Raw genomic sequence first — 12,252 nt, 5'->3', positions numbered from 1 at the left:
GCATGTTCTAACATGCTAGCCTGGTTATATGTTGGTGTGGCTATGTGTGAACATGGCTGAAGGAAACCAGTTCAGCCCATTTGTTTAAATTTTTGTAAATTTAAAAAAAAATTTGCATTGCTTTTTGCAGCTTTAAGTCTTTTACCTTACTCAGGGAAATGTAAAATAAATAGAAAATTAGGATCAAGATATAGATAAATAAAATCATAAAATACTGGTATTAAATCAACATATTAATGCTTATTTGCTCGATCACATCTGGACCGGTCACTTGGCTGTTTCATAAATACCCAACAAATTTCAAATTACTTAAATTACTTACAGTCCTACACTGTAGATAAGTGTCAACATGACCCAGATGGTTTCTTACACTGGATACCATGTTTTGTTTTCCCCCATTCTGTGCACTCTTCCTACCTTTTTAAATATTACGTGAACAAATTTTTGCACAACAAATAACTCCACAGGTCACCTTTAGGCTTGCACCATATAAATGATAAATTTCATTCTGTGTGCATTTGTTGCATACTGAATGAGAAAGTCTGTTTAAGTCAAGGGTCTTTAAGAGCTCATGAAAGCAACAGAGAACTTAAAACTTTAAACTCCCTAAAATTCTGGTAAATGATCCTAAAACTACATATGTATGGTATACCCACAATACAAACTGAGCGATATTCTAGAGACATTTTAAGTAAATGCTTGGTTTTAGTCTCTTCTTAAAACTAACACGGAGTGTTATCAAAGTCTGAATCATTGACCAAAAAAACCATATAAAATCATAAAAAGACTTAGAAGCAACACCTCAGTTAGTGTTAAAAGCCAAAGAAAACAAGTGGGTTTCAGAAGGGATTTAAAAAGGGACAAAGAGTTGTCTGTTTTATGTGTGAAGGCCAGTATTTTAACCAACAATGTCACATGTGCAACCACTTAGACAAAGTACTTGTGTACGCAGCAAAAGTGACTTTTAAGCAGCCCACCCCTTTAAAGGAGGTCAGTCTTTTCAGTGGTTAATGACCTGAAGCAGTTCTGAGACATTTCAGGTTTTATATTTTTAAGAGTTATATATTTTTAGTGGAATAAGATGTGTCTCAGTTTGATCAATTATTGACACAAACACACTTCAGAACTGAGCCAGACTATAATAATAAAGTGAACGTAACCACAGTAACATCAGTCATTGTTTTTTTTAAAACCTCAAATCCTGCTTTTAAGACCTGATATGTAACAGAACCATTTTTAAAATGACAAGCCAATTGTTTAAAAGGAGCCCAATTTAGCAAACATCATGACCACAGAGCAAGTTTATTGAAACGAGAAAAGATTTTTAACTGGAGCATGATGAAAGAGAGGCTTTTGACTCAGCCCCTACTGGCCGTCTATGGTACTGCAGACTATGACACCGTTTCCGTGGCTACGTCCATCTTTATGATAGGTTGAGTAAAATTGACATAATGAGCACCGATAGTGGTTTAGTGAGTTAAAGAAAAGAATTAGACCAAAAACAATACAGCTGTTAGTTTTGTTTTCAATTTTAAAATGAAGTCAGACTGAAAAAAAGGCACAAAGTACAAAACACAAGGAGGGAGCAGAAGAGGGAAGTAATAAAAAAATAAATGACTAACAGTCATACCTCACAGTGATCTCACGCTGGAATGGTTACACAGCATTCAGCCAGGCAAGGAGGGGTCGTGCACGTACAAGGAGACAAACACACACACACACACACACCCAATAAAGTGTGTGAAAACGGTGAGAAACATTAGAAAAACAAAACATCAGATAAGCTACTTCAGGAAGAAGTGCAATCTGCAACATGAAAACCCCAAAAGCAAATCAAACATTTAAAGCAAAAATAAATGTTTGTCTGTTAAAATAAACTCAAACATCTCAAGCATGAACTTTAATTTCACATCTGGACGAACAAAAAGACCAATACTATCATATTTTGAATTTTAGTACAATATAATCAATTTATTTCACTGAACAACATGTAAAAACAAATATTTCATGCAAGTTCACAGACGTTTGTGAGATAAGACTCCTACAACCTTAAATAAGGTTATTGTAATGATGGGCTATTATTTAAATTAGATGTTAGATCAGCTGTAGGCGTTAGTGGAGGATGCAGTTCTTGTTGATTTTTAACTGCAGGAGTTAGGCTACATTTTACAGCCATTTCTGGTTAAATATTAAAACTCATCATTTTTTAGATGTGAAAAAATAAAAAAAATAAAAAATTAGAAACACATTTTTTCTAAAATGAAATACCAGCAACTAAAAGAGCTTGATATGTTGCTTTTGTTTTTAAAATAAGATCCTTCATTGCTTACACTGCTTTAAAACAATTAAATAAATGGATTATTGTAGTAATGCAGAATTAACTCTTTCTCGTGTCCAACCTCTGTTTACACATCAGTGGAATTCAATCTTTTAGTAACAAAAAAAGCATGCACTCATCTTAAAAATAAACAAAAAGTATGAAGTTATATTCAAGCAGAGCAAATAATTTGGACGTATGGGTGAATGAGATAAAACAGGTCTGCATCATGCCAGTCTCCCCTCATCCAGGCTGCATACTGCTGCATGTGAGTGTGACAGATGTGTTCTGCTGTTGGCCATGAGTGAATATGTTAAAGGTGGAAAAGATTGTAGTTAGTCATAGGCCATTTAGTAAGTAGATGACAGTAAAACGGGGTGAAGAGAGATGGAGGACACCTCTCCTGTCCTTAAAGGGTCATTAATCTCAGTAACTACTAAAAACCTATGTCTCAATGGGAAAACTGGAGTGAGGAAGGATAAAAGAGAGACTGGGAGAAATTCTGTTGGCTGTATTCATTTCTTGGTTTTTAATTAATTGGATTAATTTAATAAATTTCACAGCTTTCATTAACCCTTTCTAATGCACTAATTAAGTTATTATCATGAAAAAAAAAAAAAACATAAAACACATAACGTCTTTGAAATTAATGTATATTAGTTAGGACACAAATTTCTGAGTGAGTTAATCACGCTGTGATGATAGAATTTGGTTGGTATAGGGGTGTATAAAGTTGGTCCTCGAGGGCTGCTGTCCATGCAGGATTTTAATGTTTCCTGCTGCGACACACCTGAATCAGATTATTGTGTCTACATGCTTGGCCAGAACTTAACAAGCTGTTGAGAAGAGCCATTTCATTAGCGGGGAAACATCTAAACCCTGCAGCACTGTGGCTCTGGAGGACTGCAGCTGGACACCCTGGCTTTAGTAGTAAAACTGCTGGAAATCTAACAAGCACCAATAAAGTTTTTAGGACTATAAATTATTAATTTACATTTTATGTTCATGATTTAATCTCTAATGGCCTAATGACATAAATAAATAAATAGTTGTTCATAGCTGATCTTAAGAATTTGTTCCACTTTTGTATGTCCAGTGTGAGTGACAGCAGCTTGTGATGCATGTGCCCTCGTTATCTACCTGACACTAAGCTGATGAAAGGTCTGTTGGCTGTTTGCACAACCTTGTTTTGCAAGTCTACTTATCCATATGTTAGTGGTAAATCCAGAAAAACTGACCCTGTTTGTCCAACTAGCCATGTTCACATTGGTCCACACCAGCATAGCTTCTACAAGTAGCCCACACCTATGCCACTTAAAATCAACAGAGGCTTGCTGGAAAACAGTGTTCAAAGGGCTTGTTTTTCCTACTTTAGGTAACATCATCATTTTAAAGCATGCATTATGATGCATTCACAGCCGATCAATGTAATCTACGCGGCTCAAGGTAAAGTTCCAGGTGTCATTTCTTACATTCATCAGGATATTTCTGGCTACTGTGGTAGGAAGTGCAGATTAAGGAAAGTAAGAAACAATTCTCATATCAGAACTTATGGCTGAGGCAGCACTTTTCAGTAAAGGGAAAAAGAAAGCACACAAAGAAGTGTTGAAATAACTAAAGATAAGCTAAACTTTTAGTTGAGTCATTGAAAAGAAAAAAAAAAAAACACCAAGACAAATAAGTTGAGGAGTTATTGGGAATCCTTACCTTCTCCAGCTGGCTGTGGACATGCTGAACAATCAAATCCAAAGCTACAAAGTTCTCTCCACCTACAAGAAAAAGAAATTTGAGGCACACATGGCTAGAAACCAATTTGACAATTAATTTTATTTTAATTTTTAATTTCATGCTTGATTTTTACCCGTAATAACAGCAACTCACTTATAAAGACATCTAAGACACCAAAATTGTAATTTTCTGATGTCTCGGTGCAAAGCAGCTTCAGAAATGTGTGTACTGGTTATACTGGAGCCAGCTGCATCAAACACCATGTAAAGTGTTTACATTTTGAGAAGCATTTCTGTTTTATGTCTTTTGTTTTACGACTGACCTCTGGGAACCACGATGTCAGCAACCTGCACTGTGGGCTCAATGTACTGTTCGAATGCTGGTTTTACAAATTTATTGTACTGCTTGATAATGCCGCTGATGTCCCGTCCACGTTGTGAGATGTCCCTCTTCAGCCTCCGTATCAGGCGGATGTCTGAATCTGTATCTACAAACACCTTCATGTCCAAAAGCTGGCAAAAAGGACAAAAAAAGCGAGAATTAGTCCAAGCATGTCCAATTTTATCATAATGCATAAAAGGTCATTGCTAAAAACTCTTGTGAGTGTTTTTACTTAGAACAGTCATGTATATTTCTTACCTGCAAGTGAAATAAAATCAAAACCAGAGTGCTTTAGAATATATTTTTCCTGAAACACAGACAAGCTTGATTTTTATGATTAAATTGAATTAAAGTACAGATGAGCCCATCATATAGGTAAAATATACTGAAAACACATGTCAGTAGTTTGAACACAGCTAAATGAGTATGCGTTTCTATTTTATTTTTCCATCTAGCCAACTTATTGGACTGTGTAACTAAAGTTGTGTTGTGTTTCTGGAACTGTGCACCATTTCAGATGCCACTGTGTGACAAGCCAAAGTTAGCTACCAGCTAACTCATGATATGTGGTGTATACCAGCAATTTACCATATTATAATGACACTGTTTAAAGTAATGATATTAGAGATAAAGATAAAATGATTGGAGTTACTACATGCCTGTTCCTTTCATCCTTTTCATAACAGTTCCCCCATCGGGTATTTAAACCAGAATGCTAAGAGTCCAACTGCTTTTACTGAGCAGGTGGCATGGCATATACCATGTGCAGATACTTCTCAGGGGTGTCCCTTTTTATGCAACAGATTATTTTTGAAGGACCTATATATGAAGCCTATTTAAATATTTCAAAGTTTGTACTCATTTTATTGAGTTTATGTGTTCATCCATGTTTTGTGTTATAGTAATTATTTACTATAAAGTCAATGTCAATTAATGCATGTTTGTCTTCCCAGAGGGGCTTTTAGTAGAAAGCTGGGGTGGAAGCTCCTGGTGTGAAATTCATTTTGCAGCTTGGGTCTGGAAGAGAAGCAGGTACTAGAGACCTACAGCTAAGGATATAGTGTTGGACAAGGAATTGTCCATGGTTCCAAAGGATATTCTTGTAGTTTTGTTCAAGTTTTTTTTTTGTGAATTATGAACTGTTCCACCTGTCAAGAGCTGAGCTTCCACCTTTTCCTTCCACAACCCAGCCAAACCCCACAAGCTGCATTTCTCTGTGGAACTAACAATAAAAAAAAATCTGCCTTGGAGAAAAACTATATCCTAGTCTTAATACTGTTAGAATATTTAATCTCAGTAGGGATACAACAGATGCTGACATCATCTTATTAATGCTGATTTCTTTTCTTTACTGATGATCAGAAAAATTAAAAACAGAAAGCCTGGAGAGTTTAAAATGGTAATATATTAAAAGGTAGAAGAAACACGGAGGAGGAGACACTGCTCAGGGTTAATCTTTTAGTTTAAAAAGCCAATCCTGTGTTGCTGTGCTACACTGACAGTTAAGAAGGATGAAAATGTTTTGATGGCTTGATATTTTTCATGATGTGTTGTAGGATTCGCAGAAACATCAGTTATCATTGTCACCAAAGGGAAATTCAGGTTTTCCATCAACTCAGATCCATCCATTAAACTGAACTCTCAACAAAAAGATGGGGGGAAAAAAAAAAGATCTTACATCACAACAAACATGCATCAAAGAGACGAAGAAACCTGGTAGATAAAAAAAAAAAAAAACTGCTGACCACTCTAAAAGTACAAAAGGTTTATGAGGGATTTACTCAAGGATGATGGCTGAGGGACAGATATAACTCAGGTACACGACAAGCAAGTGGATTCAGTTTGCTCCAAATCTTAAGAAAAAAAAAACTGACCCACCAAAAGCTGTTGCTGGTTAAGCATGACTGTCAGCCTGCAAGAAGTGAATGAAGAGTGGATTCTTCCCCATCGGTTAAAGAACAAGGCTACAGCTTTAGATCATTTTCTAGCCTTCTCCAGCAAAGACCACAATTTAAACTTTTTAATTAAATATATACTCATCTGACAAGAAACGTGAACCAATAACCTACTAAATATCACCATTTTGGCTAATTATATTATGTTAATTTAATAGTATTTGTTGATTAATGTAAATTATTGGTAAACAAAATTATGATATATGTACTAATTGTTATAATTATATGATAGTGGTACTGGTGGAAGGGAATAGGTGTGGAAATGCCTTGCAATCAGCTCATGAATGACTACTTTGACGCAGTAACAGAGTATAATGCGCGCTTGCAGCCTACACCAAGTTAAAGTTTATGATTGATGATTTTACTGCACATTTAATGTTACATTTTGTTCAACTACTGTAAAAGCTTTCTTGAAATCATTTGAGTTTGGACCGCCTCTAACCTACTCCCATTATCCAATCTAAAAGGGATCAGACATCTTTCATTTATATATGAAGTTTAATAATTACAATTTCAAATTAGAAAAGTTCTGGAGATCTATCTATTTCCAGGTCCTCCTGGGGGACCCAGAGGTGTTCCCAGGCCAGTAGGGATATACATACATACGTATATTGTATATTTATAATCACTTTAGCAATTCTGGGTCTGTTCTAGTGTCTCCTCCCACTTAGACTTGCCTAAAAAGCCTCTAAAAGGGAACCAGGATGCATCCTAATTAGATACCTTAATCAGCTGACTCCCTTTGATACAGAGGAGCAGCAGCTCCTCTCCTGCCCCCCTCCAGATGTATGTCCCCCCAGCCTATCTCTAGGGCTGAACCCTGCTTGCATCAGTGATTCCATTATGTCGCCATAACTGTTAGTGACCATAAGTGTGGGAGTAAATCACAAACAAATTGCAAATCCAAATTTTTTGAAAACCAACTCAGTAAAAAAGATGGATGTTGGATGAAAATCTGGCTCCGTATTTTCCATCATATTGGCGAAGCACAACACCATATACACTTATATTTATATATTCGGTTCCTTCTCAAGACAGAGCCCTTTATTAGCAAAACAAATCTGCAGCTACAATTGACTTCAGTTACAAGAATGAATACAAAATACAATTAATCTCCACAGACAATGGCTGTAATACACTGAATCAGAGGGTAATCAGCAACACAGATGGGTCTCAGGGGAGGGATGCCCGCCCTATCACCACGGTCCAGCGCACACAAATGCCATGAGGAAGGAAAGAATGATGCATAGCACTAAGACTTATTTGCCACAAAGAACATCCTCCTTATATTGTTTTGGATTCCTTCTTGCCCTCAAAAGTTATCTTTATATATATATAAAAAAAAAGATCCATCAGTTCATTAAGTCCTTCTCACATGCGGACAGTTTTGGGTGTAAAATAGCAGCTCTTAGAGGCTAAACGTCACATTTTAATTAATTAGCAATTTACCCCTCGGTCCAAAAATCACCTATCTGCAGGGTAGCAGCTGTGACAGACAACTTCTGGTTTATCGCTGTTCCCCTGGAGGTAAACCAGCTGCCACAGATGTTAATCAGGATGTACACAGAATTGATGTGTGTGTCTCACAACCAAAGCCTGAGAGCAGCAGCCCAACAAATACAGTCTAATTTAAGGAAGGCGGCGGTGAGGATGTGATGTGTGATTTATATGTTTTTATATTGTGCAAAAAAAACAAAGCAGTCAAGTTTGCTTGCAGGTTTATGTCGTGCTTGGAAGCGGTCCAGTCCAAATGAAGAACCGTATGTGCCAAACAAATAATTTAACAATCAAATTATAATCTGCTCATTACTGTTAACGCCACACTGTTTATTGACGCTTCCTCTAATGTGAATTGCTAAACTACTCAATGGTCATAATTATCCACAACCCTATAAAAGTTAATTATCAATTTAATACTGAAAGCTCATGGCACAAAATAAATTAAACAAATAAATGAATAAGCACAATAAACTAGGAGTCAGTTTACTTTTCCATTAGTCAATACTTATGCATCACTGACTGAGTAATATTTGATATGTAATAAACTGCAAATACAAGCAATGATCAGCAGTGCCAGCTATGTGCATGTACAGATAAGTCCCATTAAGCTTGTGCTGAAACTTCTCACATCTGATCAGACAGATAAGTGATGCATTTACTGCCTGATGTGTTAACCGAGCAACCAAAATGTCAAAACTTCTATAATAAGACAGCAAAGAATAAAAGAATAAATAATAAAAGATTATTCATACCTTTAGCAGCTCCTTGTTGGCAAAGGCCAAGATGCCCTCAAAGATGACCACATTAGCACCGTACACCGTTTTCTGTCAGGAAGGAACAAATTAAAAGGCAAAAATCACTAGTTGAGAAGAGTAATCACATTAATCACATAGTACTGGTAAAGATGCTGCTTCTTACTTCAGTTAAAGCGTAAACATAGACGTTATGATCTCAGAATACCTCAACATAACCATATTTGAAAAGACGGACTGCTTATAAATGCTATTAGAATTATTATTAAGAAATAAATGAATGAAATTAAGCATTTATGATGTGTCAGAGTTTAAATCTGGTGTAACCTGAGAATAAATCTACATAACAGAGCAAATGCACAAACAGATGGGTTTGAATGCTGCATTTGCAAACAAAATCCATGCAGTATTCATGCAATTTAAGATATGGAGACGATTGACTGTAGAATAACTAAAGATACTACGCAATGCTCACAGCTTTCAGCTAAACTCTTAAGATACTGTAACTCTCAAAAGTACTGCCTTCTGACATTCGGTCATTGTGGGGGGTAATCAAGTTAGAAAGCAGTTGCAAAGGGTCTACAGTTTGGTCCATTATTTCTTCCCTTTAATAATACCTATTGCTGTGTTATACATAACTGGAAAGCACCTCATCCTCATGCTGGTCACCAGCCTGGTTATATTTTGATGGGGGAGGGCATCCCGTTCCTCTACTAGGAGTTGTTGAAGGTGTGGCTGTGTTGGTCACTTAAGCACCTTTACAAGTTATACCTCATTATAAAAGGTGACTACTCAGACTTCTCATCAATGTATAATAGAACATTTGTAGGTGTTAATAAAGGGGGGAAATAATCAACCAAAAACAAATTTCCTTGCTTTCTATGCCAAGTTAATTTACATGGTATTTTAATAGAAAATAAATTTAAAAAAGGCACAATGTACATATTAAAGGTGGGAAGCTTTTTAACAACTGAACACAAAACAGACACCAGCAGAACACAACCGTATGTTATGTTGCAGCTGCTTTGACACACAAACACGATTTCAGCCCTGGTTCAGTGTCATCTGATAAACCTCACTGGAAACCACTGGAAACCTGCTTTGCAACCAGGAGAGAGAGGGTGTTTATGTGTGTGAAAGAGGGATGAATCACTGGTTCAAATCAAAGACAAAATGGTGCTGAGTACATCACAATCCTATTACCTTCCTGTGACCAGCTTCATTCTAAAGTCAATGGGCTGGACGCTCCAGTATTGATTTGGAGAAAGAGAAGGAGAAACAAAGCAGGAAGGAGAGGCCGAGAGCGTGGAGGCAATGTGGAGAGAAAGTGAATTTTAAAGAAACATATGAGTGTTTATTGATTTGTTCATTTCCTTGTTGATTGGTAAGTGATGATTTAAAGGCTCTTTAACAAGTTTAAGTGTTGGTGCTTGAAGGAGTGAAAAAGGACAACCTCCAGTTGTGTCAGAGAACAAGTAAGAAATCTGTTTGCTCTTGTCTGAGGGAAACACACCAATACTGAGTATACACAGGCTGCAGCTAGCTGGCCCTGACAGCCATCACCAAGCCCTGAATGTGAGCCTTAATTACATTCATCACAGTACAAAAAAAGGCCCATAAAATTATTCCAGTCACAAGTGAACTCCTGTGAGGTTTTGTGCCTGTCAGCCATGAAATTAAATTACATAGAAATAGTGGAGTTATAAGAAAGACTGATTCTTCACAATGCTTTTGGGAGGAGATTTGTGCTTTTGGCTAGAGTTAATATCCTGTAAATTAAGTTCTAATTATTAGCTAATTAGCAAGCATCTCAGCTGGCATCAGCTCAAATGACTAAAACATCTCTAAGTGTGGAGGGATTTGTAACTGCAATTAGAGATTAGGGTTTAGTTTTGACTGATCTACTAACTTAAATAAACTTAAGGGGATGGGTGTGCTGGGTTTTATTTACCAATTTGAGAAACATGTCATTAATACATATTTTATCAGCTCTGTAACAACTTAATTTGCAGCATTATTATTAATGATCAAGACTGACATTTACTTCAACTACGCTGCACGATGAGGCAAATTTCTCATTTTTTCCCACTTTAATTCTTTACAGTTATTTAACCTGCTTCACTGGGACTGCGTGGGTAGAATCTGATCACACTCTTACTTAAAAATGTCGCCAAAAAACACCAGATAACTGCATGACATAGAAGAAATACACATTACTTATTTTTCTGCAACATATGTTTTGATAGAAGTAATAACTCTTGAAAAGTGGATGGAAATATTAAAATCAAATACATATTTTCTCTCTTTTTGTGGTTTTAAAAGCTATTTAGATAGTGGGTTGCAATCCTCAGGAAGCACTATGTTACATATTAAAATAATCAACCAAATTATTATTTCTTTGGTAATCTAATTGTTTCTGTAGCTGAAATATTAACATGGAATATCTTTTGTTATTAAATTTTCCTGTTTTTTTTCCTCATTTCACTGAAAGTACATAGAAGCTTGAAGTCACTAAAATCAAACTCTTAGTTTTTAAGAAACAAAAAACCAAAACACAATACAAGAAGGTTTAAATTAGAAAAAAAATAAAAAATAAAATCACGTAGATGTCTCTTCTTGATTATAGTCATTTGCACAGAACAAAAAAGTTGTACTTGATGACAGAGTTAATTTGTCTTACCTGACACTGCATGACCTGAGATGCAACTATCCAGATGACTATTACCACATAAGATTTCAAATGAAATGTGCTGCAAATTTAACCCACCGGTAAATGCAATACGCCATTATTCACTGTCATCGCACCTAAAATCCTAAAAGTCTTAACTTATGATTTGGCCATTTGAAGATGGATTCTCTGATCTTAAATATTTCACTAAAACCAAAGTGTCCTATGATGTAAGACAAGCTAAGCAATTATCCAAGAAATTAGAATAGAAAAACAAATTAACATTTGAAGTGGAGTAACAGTTTTTCTGTAAAGTCAAATGACAAGCTGCTGGATGTGTTAGCTGTAAGTTCTTACCCATTCTTTGCGCCTGCAGTGAGAGGTGAAGTCGTAGACTGGCACTTTGATGCTTTTTCCTTTCTTCAGCTTTCTAAGGACGGTAATCAGCAGTTCAAAATCAAAGGCATCAGGGTGATCAAAGTTATACTCATTTTTAGCAGCCAGCTCCTGCTCTTCTTTATTCAACACCTGAGACACACAAACAAGTACACACAAACCTACAATTAAAAAGAAGTGACGTTCCTTTAAATATCTGTAGCCCGTAATTAAAGCTACATCTGTGCAGCATGGATTTCATATGACCAATAAGACGAGGTGTGACAGATTTTAAATGTATTTAATTATACCATACTGTATGCATTTCTATTAAAGTAGTTTATTACTTTCTGATAAAGAAACTTTCAAAAACTAAAATTCTCACAATGGGAGAATTTGTCTTAGACTCAATGAACAACATAGTATCAGTCAGTTTACAGACCACCACCAAGCAATGCACTTACAGTGAACCGTGGTTTGTCTGTACACATTTTACACACATAGTCCCACCACCTTCACTTAATGCATGCATCCCAAAACACTAAAAAATACATCAATTAAACTAATAAAATCATA

At 36.0% G+C, this 12,252-nt stretch overlaps 1 protein-coding gene across 2 annotated transcripts in view; it reads right to left on the bottom strand.

Moving 5' to 3' along the window:
* Positions 1–12,252, bottom strand: part of si:ch211-243j20.2 (uridine-cytidine kinase-like 1) — a 28,235-nt gene that overhangs the window by 6,541 nt on the left and 9,442 nt on the right. Inside the window, exons 4-8 of one of the 2 annotated variants that reach the window (XM_041975121.1) lie at positions 11,659–11,829; positions 8,634–8,705; positions 4,368–4,557; positions 4,025–4,086; positions 1,631–1,647 (exon numbers count right to left, since the gene is read on the bottom strand). In XM_041975121.1, the coding sequence (XP_041831055.1) occupies positions 1,631–1,647; positions 4,025–4,086; positions 4,368–4,557; positions 8,634–8,705; positions 11,659–11,829 (512 nt within the window). The remainder of the gene's footprint in view (positions 1–1,630; positions 1,648–4,024; positions 4,087–4,367; positions 4,558–8,633; positions 8,706–11,658; positions 11,830–12,252) is intronic. The other variant, XM_041975120.1, reaches the window with a different exon arrangement.

The sequence above is a fragment of the Melanotaenia boesemani genome, chromosome 22, assembly GCF_017639745.1.
Source record: "Melanotaenia boesemani isolate fMelBoe1 chromosome 22, fMelBoe1.pri, whole genome shotgun sequence".
Classification (NCBI taxonomy): Eukaryota; Metazoa; Chordata; class Actinopteri; order Atheriniformes; family Melanotaeniidae; genus Melanotaenia; species Melanotaenia boesemani.
This window is presented reverse-complemented; position numbering and strand designations above follow the sequence as displayed.